This window comes from Diabrotica virgifera, chromosome 7, assembly GCF_917563875.1.
Source record: "Diabrotica virgifera virgifera chromosome 7, PGI_DIABVI_V3a".
Classification (NCBI taxonomy): domain Eukaryota; kingdom Metazoa; phylum Arthropoda; class Insecta; order Coleoptera; family Chrysomelidae; genus Diabrotica; species Diabrotica virgifera.
The window spans coordinates 189,188,897-189,211,716 of NC_065449.1; the positions used below are offsets into that span (position 1 = coordinate 189,188,897).

Consider the following 22,820-nt stretch of genomic DNA (forward strand, 5'->3'; position numbering starts at 1 on the left):
TAGTATGGTATAACTAGATCCAAACCCAGACATCCAAAGGGAAAGTTATCCTCCAACACCAAATTGTTCTATATGGTCCACATAATGTTCAGAAAAGTCACACTATTTTGAGCGTCGGGTTTGGGGGGGAGAGGGGGGAAAAATCGGTAAATTCGTAGTTTTTTAAGTTTTTCGTCAATATTTCAAAACTATGCGGTTTAGCATGAACAACCTTCTATACAAAAATATTCTACATTAAATTTGAAACAAAAAAGGCCCTATACATAATCCTTCTAAAATGAACGGTTTCAAAGTTACGGAGGTAGTATAGTATAACTGGTCCAAAAAAGGCCTAACCCAGACATTAAAAGTAAAAGTTTTCCTCCAACACCAAATTGTTCTATATGGTCCAGATATTGTTCAGTAAAAAGTTACACCATTTTGAGCGTCCGCTTTGGGGTGGAGATGGGGGAGAAATCGGTAAATTAGTAGTTCTTTTTATGTTTTTCGTCAATATTTCTAAAAATATGCTTTAGCGTAAACAATGTTCTATACAAAAATGTTCTACATCAAATTTAAAACAAAAAAGGTCCTATACATAATTGTTATAAAATCAACGATTCCAGAGTTACGGAGGGTGAAAAGTGGAGGTTTTCGATACTTTTTATATTTTTTGGACAATTTATACTATTTTTACTGATTGAAAGAAATTTTCTTTAACAGGATTTGCTATTTCAGTGGCCGATGGTATGTTAGTGATAATCCCTTGAAGAAACGTCAACCTCACCACCAAAAATCATCATCAATTGCCTAAAAAATATAAAAAGTATCGAAAACCTCCACATTTCACCGTCCGTAACTCTGGAACCGTTGATTTTAATAACAATTTTTGTATAGAACATAGAACATGCATATAGAACATTATACATTTTTGTATAGAAAGTTTTTGTATAGAACATTGTTTACGCTTAAACATAGTTTTAGAAATATTGACGAAAAAGGTAAAGAAACTACTAATTTACCGACTTCTCCTCCATCTCCCCCCAAACTGGACGCTCAAAATGGTGTAACTTTTTACTGAACAATATGTGGACCATATAGAACAATTTAGTGTTGGAGGAAAACTTTTACTTGGGATGTCTGGGTTAGGCCTTTTTTGCACCAATTATACTATACTACCTCCGTAACTTTGGAACCGTTCATTTTAGAAGGATTATGTATAGGGCCTTTTTTATTTCAAATTTAATGTAGAACATTTTTGTATAGTAGGTTGTTCATGCTAAACCTTATAATTTTAGAAATATTGACGAAAAACGTAAAAAACTACGAATTTACCGACTTCTCCCCCTCTCCCCCCCCCCCCCCGCCCAAACCCGACAATACAATTAAAACAATACAATTAATACATTTATAAATTTTATAAACACTTTAAGGTAGATAGAAGTCATAACATTTAGGTAATATTTCTGTCCGAAACAAACTATTCCACAGTATAATAACATTTGGTAAGCAATAAGCTTTTAATGGATTTCTTAAAGAAATATTTATTCATTGTCCTATATTTTTTTTGGTAAAACGTTAAACAATCTAATGCTCATATACTTTACTGACATTTCAAATTTACTCGATATATGACCAGGTACACTCGGCAAGTCGCCACCTCGCGTCGAATAATTGTGAAAACTAGAATTTCTGTCATACATATGAATATTATCAACAGCATATAGTAACATTCTGAAAATATAAATACATGGAAAACTTAAAATATTATTCTTAATAAATATGGGCTCTCAAGAGCCCAAAGGGCCTCATAAATTGCTCTCAAGAGGTCTAATTCCAAACATTTTTCGTATTATACGTTTTTGTGTTATAAAAATTCTGTCACTGTTGACTGAATTCCCCAAAAAACTATGTTGTAACAAAGTCTACTATAAACAAGGCTATAGTATACATTTAACAGCGCAGAGATGGGCATAATATTTTTAATACGGGATAATACATAGTACGACTTATTAAGGGACTTACTGAGCATGGCTATGTGAACTGACCATTTTAATTTTGAGTCGAGATGGATACCTAAAAATTTTGTATTAGTTGAGAAATCCAGTAGTACATTGTTAAAACTTAGGTGTAGTACAGGATTTGCAGAATTTAAGTTATTAAAATATATTACTTTGGTTTTGTCTACATTTAAAATTAGGTTATTAGATCGACACCAGTCATTAAATCGAGCTAAAAAACTGTTGCAAGTAGATGCCAATTTCTCATAGGTCTGTACTGAGACCACAAGAGAAGTATCATCTGGAAATAACGTCAGGTCCAAAACATCAAACTGGTTGGATGCATCGTTAATAAACAACAACAACAAAAATCAGATATACGGTTATACACAATTCTCTCAAATACTTTCGAAAGTACGCACAATAAGGAAATAGGTCTATAATTTGAAATGTCTTCAGGATCGTCTTTTTTGTAAATAGGAATAACGATTGCTTTTTTTTAGAATACTTGGAAAGACTCCTTTACATATTGATAAATTTATCAAATATGCAATGTGGTTTACTATATAAGATGACATAGCCTTTAATACTCTTATCGAGATATAATCAAGTCCACTGCTTTTTTTATTTTTTAAATTATTGATCACATCCATTACCTCATTACCAACAACAGGTCTAAAGAAAAAACTGTTTTTAAGAATAGCAGAAGATGTGCAACTATTAGATCGAGAATTCCCAAAATGATTTGACTGTTTTTCTTCGGTTACTGTAGCAAAATAATCACAAAAAACTTCAGACAACTGCTTAGAATCAGTACAACTTTCACTATCTATATTTAATGCTATGTTTTTTTGGATAGACTTTCTGCCAGTTTCCTTGTTAACAAGATTCCATGGAAACTGGCAGGAAGTCTATCCAAAAAAACATAGCATTAAATATAGATGGTGAAAGTTGTACTGATTCTAAGCAGTTGTCTGAAGTTTTTTGTGATTATTTTGCTACAGTAACCGAAGAGAAAGTGTCAAATCATTTTGGGAGTGCCATACACTGTAGTGCCATAGGATGGATGGATACGCTAATAACATGAGGTGAAAGTAGAGAGTGGTTGACACAGGGTTGAACATAAAAGAGATCGTTTACTTCAAATATTTGTTACATTTCTCAAGTTGTTTGTCTACCTTTTTGTTTCATATCATGTAATAACAAAATTTCTCTATTTTACTTTTAGAAGCAAGATATAATGGAAAACAGCCTGAGCGTCTACGGCAACGATGGATTTTCTGCAACAAAACTGACATGCGTCAGTCCAACAGAGCCCCTATCAAAACGTCCTAAAATTAGCTAGCTTAAAAGCAAAACCAAAATTGTTGTTTACCCATTTCATTGATTACACTATTAGAATAGGTTTTTTCACCAAAAAATTATTTATTCATTGTTTTGTAATAGTTACAAACGGACATTTTTGTTTTAGTTTTATTTTCAGGTTTGTTGGGACCACCTCTATCTATTTCGTTCGGTTCTGGTCATTTATGGTTATACTGATGCTACTTTTCAACTAATATTAGCTTTTTGCAAATTTATAGATGTTTAGATATTTTATAAAGATCACTAAAATTATTAATTTGAAAATGATACAGCGCACTATATAATAAAAATAAGAAACACTATTTTTGCGAATCTATTATCCTTATGATTTAATACCACACATCACGGACAGAATAATATATGTCACTATATCTGTTTCTGTTGGTTTCATAATAGTTCTTATAAATTGGCTGATCTATTCGCTTTAGTTATAAAACTATTCTTTTAAGAAACCGTTTCCATACTCTTTGAGTGGATTTTTCTGTCGCATCAATATCTGCAGGTTATCAGCGTTGTGATGAAATGAAATATGTAGTTACAGCCGGTTCCTAAAAAAACTGATACGACTCTTAGTAAGATTTCATCATGTTGAGCAGTGTATTTGATTGATCTGACATTATATTTATTATGACAGACAAATAATAAAATAAACAAACAACAAACAACTGATTCATGAAAAAACTAATAAGTATTTTAGAAAAATTTAAACGCAGGATGAAAGATTACATTATTACCGAGAGCGGAAAGCCCCTTAGAATAAACAAGCAGTTTCTATTGAATGAAATATTTGAAATTAAATATCACACTTTTTTTATTTTCAGCCCTGTAACTTATTAAAATATTATAGAAGTTTTCAAGGACTTTCAGCCCTCGGTAATAATGTAGTCTTTCATTCTGAGTTTAAATTTTTCAAAAATATTTATTAGCTTTCTCAGGATTCGAAAAAAAATGAATACAATTAAAATACATTGAGAATTTTGACATGCGTCACAATTTTGCATTAACTCAATGTAAAATTCTAAACTGTTCCAGCTTCCTTAATTATTTGACATCAAAAGACATTAGAAACTATTTGTAGATGATTCAAATCTGTATTGAAAACAAAAACAACTGTTAAAATTGGTCTACGTAATTAAACATATTCCAAAATTTTGTAAAAATGTAATACATTTTAGTTTTCAGCCCAAATTTAGGCCACACACAATGCAATAATGTTCACATTTTTGAACTGTCAATATTTTTATTTTATCATCTATTGTTTAAAAACAATACAGTTGATAAGATACCCTCAGTTGCGGAGAAAATATTAATAATAAAGATTAATAATAAAGTCTAATAACCGTGGAACATAATAAGCTATCTGACAAATTTTAAGATTTGGCAGCGACATTGACAGTATGTAAATATTAAGTATTTATCCTTCAAAATACACTGCTCAATTTTCTACAAAATACGCGTCAAGAGTCGTATCAGTTTTTTTTGGAACCAGGTGTACATATTAATTCAGCTAGATTCACTTCTAATATTAATAATACTTCACTAGATTCGGCTACCACGGCATCTTTAGAATTGTGTTTCTGATGTTTTCTTCATCTACCATATCTTTTCAAAACGTTTGTTATCATTATAGATAGTTTAATCTTCACTGCCACCCTAAATAGCATGTTGTTTCAATACCATGCTAATCTCACAACTTCTTCAACCATGAAGGCTTTCTTCGTCCTGGGCTTGCCTGATATTTTTACTTGCACACTATTTTGTAGCGTAGCTACCTATATTTAAGGCATCTCACTACATATCTGAAGTACTCCCATCTTTTTTTTATTGGTGGTTTTTATAATTTCGATGATCTTGATGAGACGTTTTAGTATTTTGGAGTTTCGAATCTTCTCCACCTATGAACTTTTAAAATTCTTCTATAGCACTACATTTGGAAAGTCTCAAGGAGTTTTAGATCACTTTTATTTTAAGTCCAAGACTCCACAACATAAAATAAGGCTGAGAACACATAACAAAGAAGTAGACGAATCTGCAATGTCAATTTTAGGTCTCTGCTGCATAGTACTGAAACTGATACTGTTTGATTCGACCGCAAATATCGTTTAGAGCTTCGATAACTATAGAGTGCTTAATACGATCAAATTCCTTTTTCAAGTCAATAAAACAGCCGTACCCGTTCTACAGATATATCACATCTTTAAGTAAGTTCTTTAATTCCAAACATACCTCCCTCGTTCCAAACCCGTTTCAGAAACCAAACTGTGTGTATTACGTTTAGAAAATTTTTCAATAAATGACTCAACAAGTCATCAGATCTTGGGTCTTATCGTCGTCGAATAGATTTCACTTTGTCTTCTACTTCAAGTATTATTTTACCATGTTGTCGTGTAGTATTTCAATTTATCTCTTATTGAAAATACCAGTCACTTCTTTTACTTTTTTATACATTTCGTACCTATTTTATAGTTCTTTATAGATTCTTATAATTCTTCTGATATAGCTGTTGTTACGCTGGACAGTCTTGTACTATATGTTTCACTGACAGTGCTGCTTCATAGTTTTGGCAAATTGGTTGAAAATCTTAGCAATAACGTAGCCATGAGTAAGTTTAGTATGATTAAGGCGTTATGCTGAGAAGTACTTGATCTTGACGTTAGAATTGAATTGGGGGTTGTTTTGAAGTAACGTCTGGCTTAATGGTTTTTAGTTTGGAGTCTGTTTGATTATAGATTTTTGTCAGGTTTGGTTGACAAACTATTTAATTACAGGATTCTGATCTGAGAGCGATACCAACAATAGAGATTATTGCGTCGTTTACACAACTAATAATTTAATTTCTTGTATTGATGTCAGAAGATCGCAGTTAAAATATAGGTTTAAATTATGGTGACCCCTTCTTTTGTTAAATATAATAATCCTAGTTTCTCTGATAGCAAATTTACACCAGTTTCTAATGATCATGTTTTCAGTGTGTTTCGAGTTCCTGCTTTTACGTTTTGTTTTTGATATACACCATTATAAGGTTGCATTGCATTACAAGTTTATTGCCATTGGAAATAAAAATGGGCTTAACACTGGTCCTTGTAGAATTCCGATTTTCAATCATTGCATTGTTGGTATGGTATATCATTGGATTTTACCTTTACGGATCTATTTTCTAAGAAGTTTTTGCTGAAGACCAAGAAGCTGTCATCTATATTCCCAAGTTTTCACAGTTCTCATGATATTTAGGTTCGAGTAGTTTCAAAAGCTTTCTTAATATCAATATGGATCTATTTTTCAATAAAGTTCACATGAATTTTAAATTTTAGTAAAATAACATTTTTAAGTGTGGTATCCACTTTGAATAGGTGTGATAAGATTACTGATTTCTAAATACGAGTTTGACAACTGCATCACTTAAAGGAACAAAACAGTTTAAATGTTTATTTTTTATTTTTTCTATTTGTTTCATTATTCGTGATTATTCTCCTTTTTTCAATTAAAGAAGTATGTTTGTTGTATATTTCCGACAATGACTGTCAAAATATCTCGCAAGCTCTGTGGATCGACTATACATGTATACAGCATATACGCGATTAGAAACATATCGTCGCTGATTTGCAAAAAGGGGCCAAGTAACATTTTTATATTTTTACTAAGTGGAACTTAGCTCTTTTTTTACACAACCAGTTTAAAAAAAAATGTTACTTGGCACCAGAAAATTTTGAGACCATCTCAACAACAATAAGTAATACACTAGACCCCTTTTTACAGAATAGGTAGAACCTTCGTACTATCATTTTTGCACATAACCCCTCTTTTGAATAAAATATCACTTGGCACCTTTTTGCAAATCAGCGACGATATTATTGACTCAATGTGATTATAAGAATTATACTGGCAACATAATCTACGGAAAAACTAAGGCTCATTTCGCACCAAGCGAGTCCAATCGAGTCCAGTCCTGTCGAGTCAAATGCAGTCAGTCAGTCATTAACTTTCACACTGAATGCGTCTTGTGGAATCATCAGTGTAGATACACATGTGGTTAAAATGGTTGTAGTTGTTCAAATAGTAACATTACGTCGCCTTCGAAGAAGAAGAATGAGGCAACGCGGAAAACTATTTTAGTTTCATCCCATAGCACAAGAAGATCTGTTTTTAGTTGATTTAGGTCCGGTTTCACCAACAACAAATAAATCAATGAATAGATTCGTCGAATAAAATTTATTAGACGTTTATATATTTTTATTTTGCTTAAATATAATTTTGATAATTTAAAGTTAAACTGACTGATTTACTTTCTTATAGATATTTACAGCGAGATTAACTTGCCAATTTATCCGAAGAGTAAATATTTATTTGATAAATAAATAAAATAAGTCTTATTTAACGTTAGTAAAATGGAGAAATGTCAGTTTATTGGTAGAATAACTTTAATCGTTAAATAAAATACTATTTGTCGTTGGTGAAACCAGTCATCAGTCATAATGTTTCCTGATTTACTAATAGATGAACCTAAAATGTTTTACAACTATTTTCGAATGATCATAGATTTATGTTTAATTAAAAAATGCTATAAATTTTAAATATCCATTTTAATAAAAAATACTGATGTAAAAATTCGACCTCTCGAATCATGAAGAGTTTTGACTCGACTCGACCGGTTGTGATTGGGTTAGGCCTTTTTCATACTTTACGGCTTTGGTCGTCACGACAAACGGTCGTACGACCGTTTGTCGTGCTCATCGGACTTTCACACTTGACGACAGTATTCATCTTATTGTCGTAGAGAGCACAGGGCGTAGAATAAATCGGGCAAAAATTTATTATTTATACATAACATATTATTTATACGTAGAAAAAGTTCTTTGAACATCTGCAGATGTGATTGGTGCGTATTTAAATTTAGACAAATGTGCCGGTACTATTTTACAATAATATAATAAATTTGGGCTTTCTGCAGACAAATATTAGTTTATTACATGGCAGGTATAACGATGAGTTTTCCCGCTTATCTAATAGGCCTAAGGGATTAAATTTCTTATGATTTATTGAATTTATTAGAGTTTTATTATAGCTCTGTATACTTCATAGAATTTTGCTTAAGACAGGAAGTAACATGAAATTTCACTATAGTTTATCATAAGAAGTAAAATAAACAAAGATAAGCAACATATCTTTAAAATAAGCATTTTTACTAAAAATCCTAATTATAATCTTTTGTAATTAAATAACATAAAATTAAAAATAATAATATAATTTAAATTTAAAATAATAATTGTTCTGAAGCTATTTTCTTGTGGTCTCTTATGCAATTTACTATTTTAGTTTGGAATAAGCCACAATTTTATTTTATGATTAAGTTTATTTGACGTTTCGATTTCCACTTCGGAAATCGTTATCAAAATAGTTCTTCTTCTTGTTGTCTTTATCTTTATGCGTATTACATTACATGCCATAATTATTTCAAAATATTTTATTTAATTTGTACTTTATGTTTTGTTTTAAATAAAATGTAACAATAAAAATTTTATTCAAGTAGTGATACATTAAAAATAATACAATTAAAAATGTTGCGTTTACATACCGTTGGAAATTAATGGGCTAAAAAATTCAGATTTGTAATCTACAAGTATACTTTAAATGTAAAATAAAGTAAGTACAACTTAACAAACTTAGTTTTCTCCTGGTCCTCTAAGTTTAAAACATCAGGGTTAACCTGCACTAAAACTTCACACGCATGCATTCCTTGTCGCATTTCTGTCTTTATACACATCCAAAGTTTTGTCCCACAACACTGGTCTACTTTGTACCAGTGCAATTAAAAATTCTCCATCTATATTGCCTGCCATTATGTACGTGCCACTGGATTCACTGGTACTACACGACTAACTGTCGTTAAGTATGGAAGCACTAACTTATGCCTGTGGTTCACTGATAGCACGGCACGACACGACCGTCGTCCATTGCAGTGACATTGGACGACAGGCGAGGAGCAACGGCACGACAGTTAGTCGTGGTCGTCCTGTGTGAAAGGCTCCGTACATTGCTGTATTGGACTAATGGAATGTACGACTAACTGTCGTTACTACCGTTTGTCGTGACGACCGAAGTCGTAAAGTGTGAAATAGGCCTTAGTGTGAAACCAAACAGACGCATTTGCTTTACTTTCGTGTTAACGAAGCTGGACCTCGATTTTTGACCCGTACACTCTACAGATACAGATAGCGATTGATCGATAACGAAGCGAAGGGTCAAAAATCGAGGTCCTGGACGAATCTTCGAGCGTCTGACTGGATTGGACGTGACTGGACTGGATTCGCTTGGTGCGAAATGAGCCTAAGACCTCGATGTGAAAGACTAGAAGAAGTTTCAATCAACATTAAAAATTGCTAATTAAGTTGCTGTAAGTTGTTGTCCTGTCCCCGGTGCTGTTTAATATATACTCTGAATGTATCTTCGAGCAAGCGCTGGGAGAACTACAGGAAGGCGTATTAGTCAACGGAGTGCGTCTGAACAACATTAGATATGCCGACGACGCTGTAGTTTTTGCAGACAGTCTAGATGGTTTGCAAAGAATAATGTCGCGCATATCAGATATAAGTAGAGAATACGGACTTGATCTCAATACGAAAAAAACAAAGTATATGGTAGTCAGTAAGCGCGAAATATTAAATACACAGCTTTTGGTTAACCAACAACTAATTGACAGGGTCGACAGCTACGCATACCTTGGTACCAACATAAACAGCCAGTGGGACCACTCAAGTGAAATAAAACAACGCATAGGAAAAGCGAGATCAGCGTTCATAATGATGAAGTCTCTTTTCAGAAGCCACGATTTACCTCTTGCTACCAAAATCTCTATCATCAGATGCTATGTATTTTCTACGTTATTATACGGAGTAGAGGCCTGGACACTTTCCGAGGCTTATTTGAGAAAACTCGAGGCATTTGAGATGTGGTGTTACAGGCGCATTTTGAGAATTTCGTGGGTGGATCGTGTGACTAATATTGAGGTTCTACGTAGAATAGGCAAGGAATGCGAGATTATTAACATAATCAAAGAGCGCAAACTAGAATATCTTGGCCATGTTATGAGGAATGAACAGAGATATGGCTTGTTGCAACTCATTCTTCAAGGCAAGGTATTTGGAAAGAGAGGACCAGGGAGAAGAAGAATATCTTGGCTTCAAAACCTGAGAAAGTGGTTTAATACATCGACAACCGGACTATTCAGAATAGCAGCAAGCAAAGTTAGGATAGCCATGCTGGTCGCCAACATCCGGAACGGATAGGCACCTTAAGAAGAAGAAGAAGTTGTTGTAAATATTTCGATAAGTTGTGTTCTGCTAAATAGTTATTGTATTATTGACACATGTAAATAGTTCATATCCATAAGTTTGCATAAAAGTTATCTTGGTTGAAAGGTATAACCTATTGTAGCAAAACTGTAGCAAGTGTAAGAAAGTTTAGGTGTTATTATAATTGTGCAATCTCAGTTATATTAATATAACTGCATATTTAAGTGCCGTCAAAACATTGGTGTGACAAATAATATATGTATATAATTTTGTGCATATTATGTTTTGGCACCAGCAATTTTATTATTTGGATTTCTGTATGAAGTTGGTGTAGCAAAACCGAAATTACATATATTTATATTAGATAATTTGAACGGAAGAATCAACAGATATTTGGACAAATTATGTTAAATATGCGGGGTGATTTTTTGGAAATTCTAATTAGCACAATTGTTCAATTAATCTAATATATTTAGAGCTAAGTACTATTAATCCAATATATAGTGTTATAATAGTCAAAAGTTCTCTCCCTCTCGTATCTTTTGAACGGTTATAGGTATTTAAAATAGTGACATTTGGAGGGAGGAAATCAACGGACGTAGGCTTCTCAAATAGCCATAACAAGTGACGTAATAGTGACAGATGACGTTACAGAGTCACTTTGACCGATAATTTTAAATGGGACCTTGTGACAAGGGATATCTCGTTTGAAAGGTATTGAAAATTCTATTCAATCATATTAATTTTGTTTGGGTTTTAGTTGATTTTGATAAATAAATTAAATATAAAATTGTAGTTTCACATTTAATTAATAAATATTCAAACGTCCGCCTATGGTTACTTGTCAAAAAAGTTGACGTTGACATAAAAATAACTAGAGAAAAACGTCAACTGTTTTGACAAGTAACCATATAGCGGACGTTTGAATATTTATTAATTAAATACGAAACTACAATTTTATATTTATTTAATTTATTCATCAACATAAACTAAAACCCAAAAAAAAATAGTATGATTGAATATTGAATGGGTATTTTCAATACCTTTCAAACGAGATATCACTTGCCATAAGGTCCCATTTAAAATTATTGGTCAAAGTGGCTCTGTAACGCCATCTGTCACTATTGCGTCACCTGTTATGACTATTTGAGAAACCTAGTTCGTTTAATTCCTTCCTCCAAATTTTACTATTATAAGTTTAACCGTTCAACAGATACGAGGGAGGAGGGGAATTTTGACTAGCACTTTATTTACAACCCATCATGTCATACCTTATCAAATGCTTGTGAGACATCCAAGAAGGCTGCAGTGCAGTATTCTTTCTTTTCAATTGCATCTCTTGTAACCCCCAAAGAATCACCCTATATAATCATTATCAAGTTAAAAGATGTATTGCTTTCGATAAACTTTTTTAAACATTCCTCTATTCCGTCGTATATTCAGGTTTTATCTGAAATTTACTGAATTGCATGAAATATTTTTCTTTTTACTTATTTATTGTGTGGTCACTTTATTCAATTAATTCTTTGTATTACAATTTATATTTTCTCGAATCGTGAAACTACTAATTATAAAATAATATCTTTTTTGAAAATTACCAAATTTTCATAACATCTGTGGAGAAAAGTATGTTATAAGATAATCTTTATCATTAATTTTTATATAGTTTAGTTTAGTACATAGTATCATTAGAAATCAAGTACATAACATTGACAGTATTTATAAAATGTCTTCATCAACTTCATGCAGTGTTATTAATATTTATGTATTTATTTATATTTATTTTCATATTAAATTAATCGACTGATTTTATTTGTTGATTTACTTCGAATTATATTGTTTATGTTTCATACAAATTTTTGTTTTCACGATTAGCAGAGTTATTTTAGCTTGCGAATTTCTATTTTTCGCTGGTTTTGTTTGGATATTTTTGTATTGTATTTATACTATATAGATATACTATATGTATAGAACTATATGGATTTTATGTATATGGGCATAACAAATGCTTTGAGAAGATATTTAAAACCAAATCTGATAATATAAACTTCTCGTAAACGACTTTTACTGCTATAAGCTTGTATTTTTTTCTAAAATCATTATATTTTTGCCGATTAGCTCAGGCGGTAGAGTGTCTGACTTCCACACCGAAGACCGGGAATCGAAACCCAGCGCCGCGCACAGGCGAGAACATCTAGATATTTTTAAATATCTACAGTCCCCAGGTCGCCTGAATAAAATGAGTACCTTGGGTAACCTAGGCAGTTGAAGCGTAGCACTGGCTCTGTTACCTTCCTTGTTAGACGGAGAGGCAGCGCTGAAAAATCTCTTTGAATTTACTAAAGCTAAATTTTTCACAGTTGATTACTGTGATTGTGTAGAGAAACATACTGCAGTCGTTCAAGCGAAACGTAGAACAGGGGTTACTGAGAGGGTATCAAAGTTGCTTTCCTACGAAGGTAATTAAATCCATTTACTAAGGCTAAAAATCAGTACACACATTCTAAATTGAATATAAATAAAAGTTAATATAGTCGGTCAGCTGTATGACAGGACAGAGCCGGTCGGTCGGCCCCAATAAATGTACAGGGTTATTCACTATATTTTGACCCCCTTGTAAACTGCTTTATTTACAGAATTAGAAAAAAATGTAAAATACAAAAGTTATTCAATTTTTTAATTATGATTTTTTAACATATATATCGTACTAGTGACGTCATCCATCTGGGCGTGATGACGTAATAAACTATTTTTTTAAAATGAAATAGTGGTCGTGTGCTAGCTTATTTGAAAGGTTATTCAATTCTCTATGCAGTACTATAAACATTAAGACCATTTTTTATACAGGGTGTTCAAAAACATTTTTTGAATTATTAATTAAAAAATTAATTTAATTTAAAAAAAAATTTTTGGACACCCTGTATACTTAATTATGTTAATGTTTATATTACTAAATAGGGAATTTAATAACCTTTCAAATGAGCTAGCACTCGACCCCTATTCCCATTTAAAAAATAGTCGATTACGTCATCACGCCCAAATGGATGACGTCACTAGTACGATATATATGTCAAAAAATCATAATTTAAAAATCGAATAACTTTTGTATTTCACATTTTTTTCTAATTCTGTAAATAAAGCAGTATTCACTGGGGCCGACCGACCGGCTCTGTCCCGTCATACAGCTGACCGACTATAATAACTTTTATTTATATTCAATTTAGAATGTGTGTACTGATTTTTAGCCTTAGTAAATGGATTTAATTACCTTCGTAGGAAAGCAACTTTGATACCCTCTCAGTAACCCCTGTTCTACGTTACGCTTGACCGACCACAGTATGTTTCTCTACACGATCACAGTAATTAACTGTGAAAAATCTTGCTTTAGTAAATTCAAAGAGATTTTTCAGCGCTGCCTCTTGGACTATGTATGCCGTAGTCCTAGAGCCGCGCTAGCGGTAGAAAGCTATTATTAAATCTTTGTATTTGACTGTTTAAATTTCAGGTGCATTAAAGAAAAAACGTTCGAATGCATGAAAAAAATTTATCCATAAATTTATAAATATTGTGTACAAAGTTAGGTGACATATTTTTTTTAAGGAATTGATAAAATTACTCCTTGCATATGTTTCTTAAATATTAAATGGTTTTAAATATATTCTCAGACTGTAGATAAGTTCATTGCTCAAGAGTGTAATCCATCCATTATAAATAAAAATTAAAAATTCATAAAAACAGAATACGCAGGGTACATAATATTCCTCTTAATCAGTACAAGTAAGTAGGTATTTTTGAATATTATATATATAACCGTTCATTTTGTTAAAAAAAGTAATTTCTTTCAAATAGAAGACACTAATCACATTCCAAATATATCATAAAAATAAAATAAATGTTTAACTTTATTAAATATTGGTAGAAAAACTTTCCTACTTTATAGTACTAACACAAAATAGAGAGCCCAAAGCAATTTAAATTAACAGAAAGGAAAGAAAAACAATTTAATATTTGGCCATATTTGTTATTGGTGGAGGGTCAGATAATAGAACAAATGATGGAGTTTAGATACCTAGGCATCACACTATCTAGCTACGAAAAGCTCTAAGCAGAAGTGGAAGATTAAGTGAATAAAGAAAACAGAGCTGCAAGTTGCCTGATGAAACAATATGGACAAATAAAAATATTGAGAAAAATGTAAAAAGCAGAATTTACAAAATAGTCATCATACTAATAATAAAAGAAACATGACCTGACACAGAGAGAACAAAAAGAATGCTAGAAACAGCAGAAATGAAATCCCGTAGAAAAATCTATAGTAAGACACTATGAATACTAGAATATAACTCATGACAGATTTTGAACATAAAAAAAGGAGAGTTTACATGTAATTTCACTAGTGCTACTTGGTGGCTACTGGTACAAACAAGTCTCATTAATGGTGTACTAGTTGTGGAGAGTCTGTTAAGCTCGGATGTTGCAAAGTTAATAGATTGCTACCAGAATGTGAATCTGAATATTTGGAGCAAGAATTGCAACCTCCCTAAAAAAAAGTGATGTTACAGAACGGGTATTTTTCAAGAAAAATCAAGCTACAGTCATACGGGTAATATCAGCCGTCATATTATCCGTATGCGCGCCAATGGTGAATATTAAATTCTTAATTGTATGTCAAAAAATGTGCAATAATTACATCTTAAAACCCACCAAATTTCATTTGCATATCTCAACCTGTTTTAAAGCCATAAAATAAATCGTCAGTTTGTAAGAAAAAAATCAGCATGCCGTATCTCGGAAACGAAGCATTTGCGTACATACGTTTATAAAGCAAACTTTCATTATTTTTTCATGCAGAATTACCCCTTGAAGTTTGCCATACTTTTTTAAAAATACCCTGTATTGATGAAAAACATGGCTAGTTGTTAAAGTACCTAACTTTTTGATGGTCCAACATAAGCGAATGAATAAAAAACAGAATGTTGAGAAAACATGAGGCTGTAGTTTGGTTTTAATTTTAGTATTTTACAAAGGCTAGAATATTCCACAGGATGATGCAAACTTTGAGAAAAAAACACAGTTTGATTTGTACACCCGGTATACAATGAAAATTTGCCAGTTTAGCAACAATATTATTACAGCGATATTGTTAAAGAATAAGGCTATAACATATTAAACAATGACTTAAAATTCGAGACATCAAAAATTACACATTTTTAAGGTGGGCATAATTTTGGTCCAGAGTGTATTTAAGTATCCGGAAATAATTAACCCCAATATCAATTAACACATAGAACCAAAAGGTTGTTTTCTTACTGTATGATACAAACGTTACCGATCAAACTGCTAAAATGTTTGCCAAGCATGACGTCAAGCCTATTTTCAAATTAACAAGGCGATAAAACAAAGTCATAACTTTTTTTCATTTGTTATAAATATAATGGAATTAAAATACAAACGTAATTTCAATACTAGTTTGAAAGAAACACACATCACACAATGTAAAAACACAGGAGCTTAATAAAACATCACTTTAGTGTAGAAATAAAGTAGGTATAATCGGGTATAATAAATAATCGGGTAGGTATAATTGGGGTATTCAATCAACGGTATAATAGATGCGATAACATGGTAGTACAAAAAGTATTATCACTGCACTTATAGTCAGACATTAAGCATTAGTTATGCAAATTAAGACTTGTTGAGCCAAAAATCAATCCTTACGTAGTTGTAGATGTTCTGAGTTAAGTATGTTTTCAAAAAAAAAAACAAGATATGTTAAAACTTATTTACCTTATAAATACCTAATAAATTAATCGTAGGGGAAAGAAATCAATGAGAGCTAACAGTGGTCTTATATAAAAAAATGTGCACTTAATATTTATATCTAGACTTTAATTCAAATAAAATGCCTTCACATTCGCCTTTATATTCTCAATTATGCTATAATGCTTATGCTGATAAGACAGACATGGTACAACATACAAAGATGCACTCTAAATGTCACAACACGCATCGTACTCACGTTTAACCGTGTTAAAACTACTACAATTCAGACACAGCATATATCGATTATTACATCTAACTTAAGAATATTATTCCATAGACACTGTAGATCTTTTACGATCAGTATCATATTGCCATGATATACTGTATATCATACAGTATCTTAATACCGTTTTCGGACATCAGGGCACATCTAAATATCCAATGTTTTTTGCAGTCAAATACAGTACCCTGGATTAGTTAATTTTCAAAATATCTTAAAATGTTTAACTTAAGATATTGAGTAACGTTGATCATTTAGACAATTTGGAACACTTTCATTAGAAATAGACCATTTATGAAATTCAAAAGATATTCATCGAAACTTTTTAAAACTAAATGTATCACGATTTGTTTTACGCAAAAAGTAATATACACATTTTGTTGGTAGTATAACATATAAATAATTACTTTATTACAGAAAAACTAACATTTTATTAGTTACAATTTTCATATGATTCCACTTTTTAATAATAATAATGCGACTGTACCCATTTCTTTCACTTTCACTTTGTTTCTCCCTACATGAGCATGTACTAACTAGAGGGAGCAGGATCCTGCCTCTATATATTTTTGCTCTCGAGGCAATTAGAATCACTTTTAATGCTCTGAGCGCGAGATGTGTACCGACAGAGAAAGCGAATAAAACTAGACTAAAACTATCTCTCGTACCCAGCGGTTCAGCTTTTGTACGGGAAAGTAAAGGGGTTTGAGATCGTTCCATCAGATCAAGGCGCGAGAGAGATAGCGTGTAGTTTATTTGCTCTCTCTTGCGATACTTTTCTCGCGCTCAAAGCATGAAGGCTGCCTCTAATTACTATAATATGCTCGAAGGTGTAAATAGAAATTAAAAACAACTAGTTTGAAAGGATACAGGAAATAATTACGTTGCATGAATTCTAAGGTGACAGTAGTAGAAGTCAAAAAATAGTGTTTTCAGAAACCATGCGTATACTCTTTAAACTTATCATATAAACAGATTTTGGACTTTTATTTCTTAGAATTAATGTGTGTTGTACAAAAAAGTATGACATGAATTGACTTGTACTCTTATGAAAATGTAGAGAAGTCAATAACAGATCAGATGATGAACAATACTCAGAACCAACAAAAATTGACTTTACTGTTACTACTTATCACCTTAGAATTATTATTTTTTTGGAATAAAGATAACTTTCTATAAACGAAAATGTGGCACCACAATAACGTGGCGTTTTAAATAGTATCTATTATCAAAAATCTATCAGTTGTAATGTGATTAGTGGTCTTAAACACAAAAGTTGCCTCACAAAGATACGAATATAGCTATAAGTTTGTGAATAGAAAAATATAAATTTTGTATTTACAAAAATTAAATGTGCTGTTGACAATTTTGTATAGTCGCCATATTTCACAAATAAGTATTTACTGATTGCATGTGCTTCAATTACTGGACCGCATTGGCTTCGAATTTTCTTAAATCGTTGGTCCCATTTTGGAATGCAGGGAACTAACAAAACTTGTCGGTTTGTTGTAAAAATTAAAGTTGCTAGTCAGGGCAATTGTCGCCCGTTAGAAGCTTTTTGAAAGCCAATCCGGACTTTAAAATGCGTGTGACTCGCTAACTTATCGGTAAATTTCCGAATTTGGTAGCCAAAACGCACTAGAGGATGGTTTTGATGGTTCGGTTGCTACTATTTAAATCATGGAACGTATAAAGATTTCTTTAGAATAATTTATTTATAGACCTAATTTTATATATGTAATATGAAAATGGTATTGTTTTAAAGGTATTAAAACAGGAAGTTAGAAAGCAGTAGGTCTAGACCAAATCCCAGTAAAAAGCTTAAAATGCATAAATCATGAAACCTTAGACATTGTAGTAGATTTGTTAACAGAGTGTACAAAAGAAGGGCACATACCGAAACAATGCCTACTCTCCACCTTTTTTGTGCTACCCCTAAAAATGCAAACGCTATAGACCACAGTGAATACAGAATAATATCATTGATAATAAGTCATGTTCTCAAATTATTCTTGAAAATAATACATGGTCGTATAAATAAAAATCTGGAAGTAGGAATAGATGATAGTCAGTTTGGGTTCAGAAGCGGAATAGGAACCAGAGAGGCGTTATTTGCTTTTAATGTGATAGCTCAAAGATGCATGGATGTGTTTGTTACGTTGATTTTGAAAAAGCATTTAACAAACTAGGACATCAAAAATTAGTCCAAATTCTACAGACCGTAAACATATACATATTACGAATAATAACAAAACCTTTACTGAAATCAAAGTCAAATCCCAAAACCCCGTCCAGAAATTGAAATCAGGTGAGGAGTTAGGCAGTGTTGTATTATGTCTCCATTACTATTCAATGTATAGTGAACCAATTTCTGAAGAAGCATTACTATCTGAAAGTGAAGGAATAATGATTAACGAAATAATTATTAACAACATAAGATATGCAGATGACACCGCGAATGTGGTATGCTCTTTTGAATAACTCCAACTACTACTAAACAAAACAAACAGTTTCTGTGAAAAATATGGACTAAAAATGATAAAAAGACTAAATATATAATAACTAAGAAAACAAATATATAAACAAACATACATTCGTGTAGCAAGAAATGCGTTTGTAAAAATGAAACCAATTCTCTGCAATAAATTCCTTACTCCTAAAGTCCTTATAGGACTTAAAGTCCTATTTTCGATACTACAATATGGACTTAAAAGCTGGACATAAATAAGCTACAGTCATTTGAAATTTAGTGTTACAGAAGAATGCTTAGAATGGCATGGACACAGAAGAAAACGATTACGGAAGTATTGCGAGAACATGGGCAAAGAATACGATATAAAAACACAATAAAAATAAGAAAGTTATAGTCTCACAATATCTGGGACACGTATGAGGGACAGCGATTCGAAATGCTAAAACTGATAATACAGGAGAAGATAAGATGAGGAAGGAGAGTGTCATAGGTTAAAAAATTTAAGAGATTGTTTTAAATTCAGTAGAAAATTAATCAAATTAGTTTAAATTTCAGAGCAGCGGTAGCTGCGGTCAAGACAGTGATGATAATATCCAATATTTTATCATTTTAATCGGATTTTATCATTTTAAAATGACACTACTAATTATTGCAACGTTGTATATTTAGCTTACTAGAATATTTTTGTAGTATGTAATTTGCTTTCCATAAAACTCTGCCGATTTAATATCGGATTTTAAATTAACAAGTTAATTTACCAAAAAATATTTTAAAAAATTAAAATATTTTTACGAGCTTAATTATTTTGATCCAAAAAATCTGAAAAAAATCAGAGTATTTATGGGCATAATAAAAATGTATGTTCATGAATTTTTTCAGATTTTTTAAAGCAAAGATCGCTCATGAATATTTTTTTTTGAAAAAAACGCATTTTTGCGATAGAGGACACCTAAGGCCATCCAGGGAGCTAAAAATTTAGTAAAGGGGTTTTTAATTATGCACTTTTGATTGCCCAGTCTCAAATAAGAACCCCCGAGTGCAGATATTACCATCTTATCCAGCCTTTATAAAAAGCTGAATTAACACTTCTTGTTTGTTTTAAGAAAGAGAGGTATAAGTAAAGAGGTAGATACAATTAAAATTAGAAAACTGCAATATCTCGAACATGTCATGACGGGCGAGCGTTACAACTTGTTCCAATTAGTAATACAAGGAAGAATATAGGGTAGGAGGAGTCGTAGAAGAAGACGCATCTCCTGGTTTGAGAGTTTGGTTTAACTGCACTTTTGCTGATGTCTTTAGAGCAGCGGTATCGAAAGTGCGAATTCCCATGATGGTTGCCGACCTTCTTAGAGGAGACATAATATGAAGTAGGCACATGAAAAAAAAGGATTGTTTTAAAGTCAATAAACCTTATTAACGTTTAATATGTTTAAAAAAGTTAGAGAAGTAGCTGGTCTTTATCATAAGAAAACTCCACATACTATAACCGATTCGTCGGGAAAAATGATAATAGACGAACACGAAATTCGAACTACCTGGTATAATTATATAAATGAACTGTATAATGATGATAGACCCGAAGAACTGGAAACTTTAGATGAAGGTGAAGGACCAGAAATACTAAAATCAGAAATACTACATGCTATAAAATTGGCAAAAAAACAAGAAAGCGGTTGGTATTGACAACATACCTACAGAAATTTTAAAGCTCATAAATGAGCAAAACATTGGAATACTAGTCAAACTTTTCAATGATGTTTATTCGACTGGTGATAGCCCTGAAGATTGGTTAAAGTCCGAATTCATAACTCTACCAAAAAAACAACGTCCGAAAAACTGTAGCGATTATAGAATGATAAGCCTTATGAGCCACACTTTGAAAATCTTTCTACGTATTATCCACAGTAGAATCAGAGATAAATGTGAAGAAGACCAGGATGAAACACAATTTGGCTTCAAAAATGGACTGGGAACCCTGGACGCACTCTTTGCACTAAATGTATCATTGCAGAACTGCCGAGATCAAAGGAAAGACGTCTTTGCTGTATTTATTGACTATGAAAAGGCCTTTGATCGAGTACAACATCACAAATTAATTAAAATATTAAAGGATAAAGGAGTTGATAGTCAAGATGTACGAATCAAAGAAAAATTATACTGGCGTTAACCAGCGACAGCTTACATAAATGGAAAATCAATAGGAATATGCAAAATACAAAGTGGTGTCAGACAGGGTTGTATACTGTCATCACTGTTATTTAATTTATATTCAGATAGAATATTTAAAGAAGCGCTGCATAATTTGGAATGGGGTGTGAAAGTTAATGGAATTCTAATAAATACAATCAGATATGCAGACGATACGGTTATTTTAAGTGATGATATGAATGGATTACAACACCTTTTAAATGCCATTGACACAGTGGGAAGAGAGTTTGGCCTAAACATAAACTGTTCAAAAACAAAATACATGGTATTTAGCCGTTTGGCCCATCAAGATTCTCGGTTATATGTTGATGGTCATGTAATTCAAAGAGTACTCAGTTTTAAATATCTTGGTTGCCATATTACTGAAAAATTAGATCCAGATAAAGAGATAAAATGTAGAATCGAGCACATTTTTAAAAATGAGGTCATTCTTCTGTAATGATAACTTGCAACTTCAACTTCGAAAGCGCATGATTAAATGTTACATTTGGTCAGTCCTCTTGTATGGTGTCGAAGCATGGACATTAATAATATCCACCATTAATCGTTTGGATGCCTTTGAAATGTAGCTGCACAGACGTACACTGAAAATACCATGGACGGCTATGATGACAAATGTGGCAGTCCTTAAGAGAACAAATGCTGCCCGCGAGCTGCTTGATAACATCAAATATAGAAATATGGCCTATTTTGGACACGTAGTAAGGGGAGACCGGTATAATATTCTTCAACTTATTATGATGGGTAAAATCGAAGGACGCAGAGGAATTGGTAGAAAGCAGGCCTCTTGGTTGAAGAATATCCGAGAGTGGACAGGAATAAAGAAAGCAAAACAACTATTTAGAATAGCTCGAGACAGAGACAGTTTCGCCATGTTAATCGCCAACGTCAAGGGGACTTGATAGGGCACGTTAAGAAGAAACCTTATTAAATAGTATTGTTATCTTGGCTCATATTTTTACATAAAGTTTGACTTTGTCAAATGTTAAAACAGATCTTGCGTGCCTTTCACTATGTGAGAGATTTTTTTAATATTGTTAATATGTTTATTCTTTTAATTCTTCTTTAACACGGCGTAATACTTCGTAATAGAAAGAGTACTATAGCACATAATTAATTCCTAATTTAATAAATCCATTTCCACGTTTACGACATTGTCGTACGTATAACAGGGTAAAATACTATTTAAATAGTAGCAATCGAATTATTAGAACAGCAGATGCCGGTGTTGGATGTTCTGCAATGTATTTAGGAAAAGAAATAAGTGTATTTTTGTAGATGTTTAGATAAAAGACAGCAGCGAGCTTTTCATACTTATTTTGATCTTGTTTACATCACGGACAATTTGAAATTTCTTTTGCACATAATGGACTGTGTTAGATCTCGAAAAATAAAAGTAATTTTTATATTTTCAATACTATGTAATTACGGTTACAAATAAACTAGTCTTGTGTTGTTAA

At 32.1% G+C, this 22,820-nt stretch overlaps 1 protein-coding gene across 3 annotated transcripts in view; it reads left to right on the plus strand.

The window, feature by feature from the left end:
• LOC114337598 (transcription factor RFX3) overlaps nt 1–22,820 on the plus strand; it is a 245,114-nt gene extending 222,294 nt beyond the window's left edge. For all 3 annotated transcript variants that reach the window (XM_050655821.1, XM_050655823.1, XM_050655822.1), the window contains one exon: nt 3,208–22,820. In XM_050655821.1, the coding sequence (XP_050511778.1) occupies nt 3,208–3,324 (117 nt within the window). In that variant the 3' untranslated portion in view covers nt 3,325–22,820. The remainder of the gene's footprint in view (nt 1–3,207) is intronic.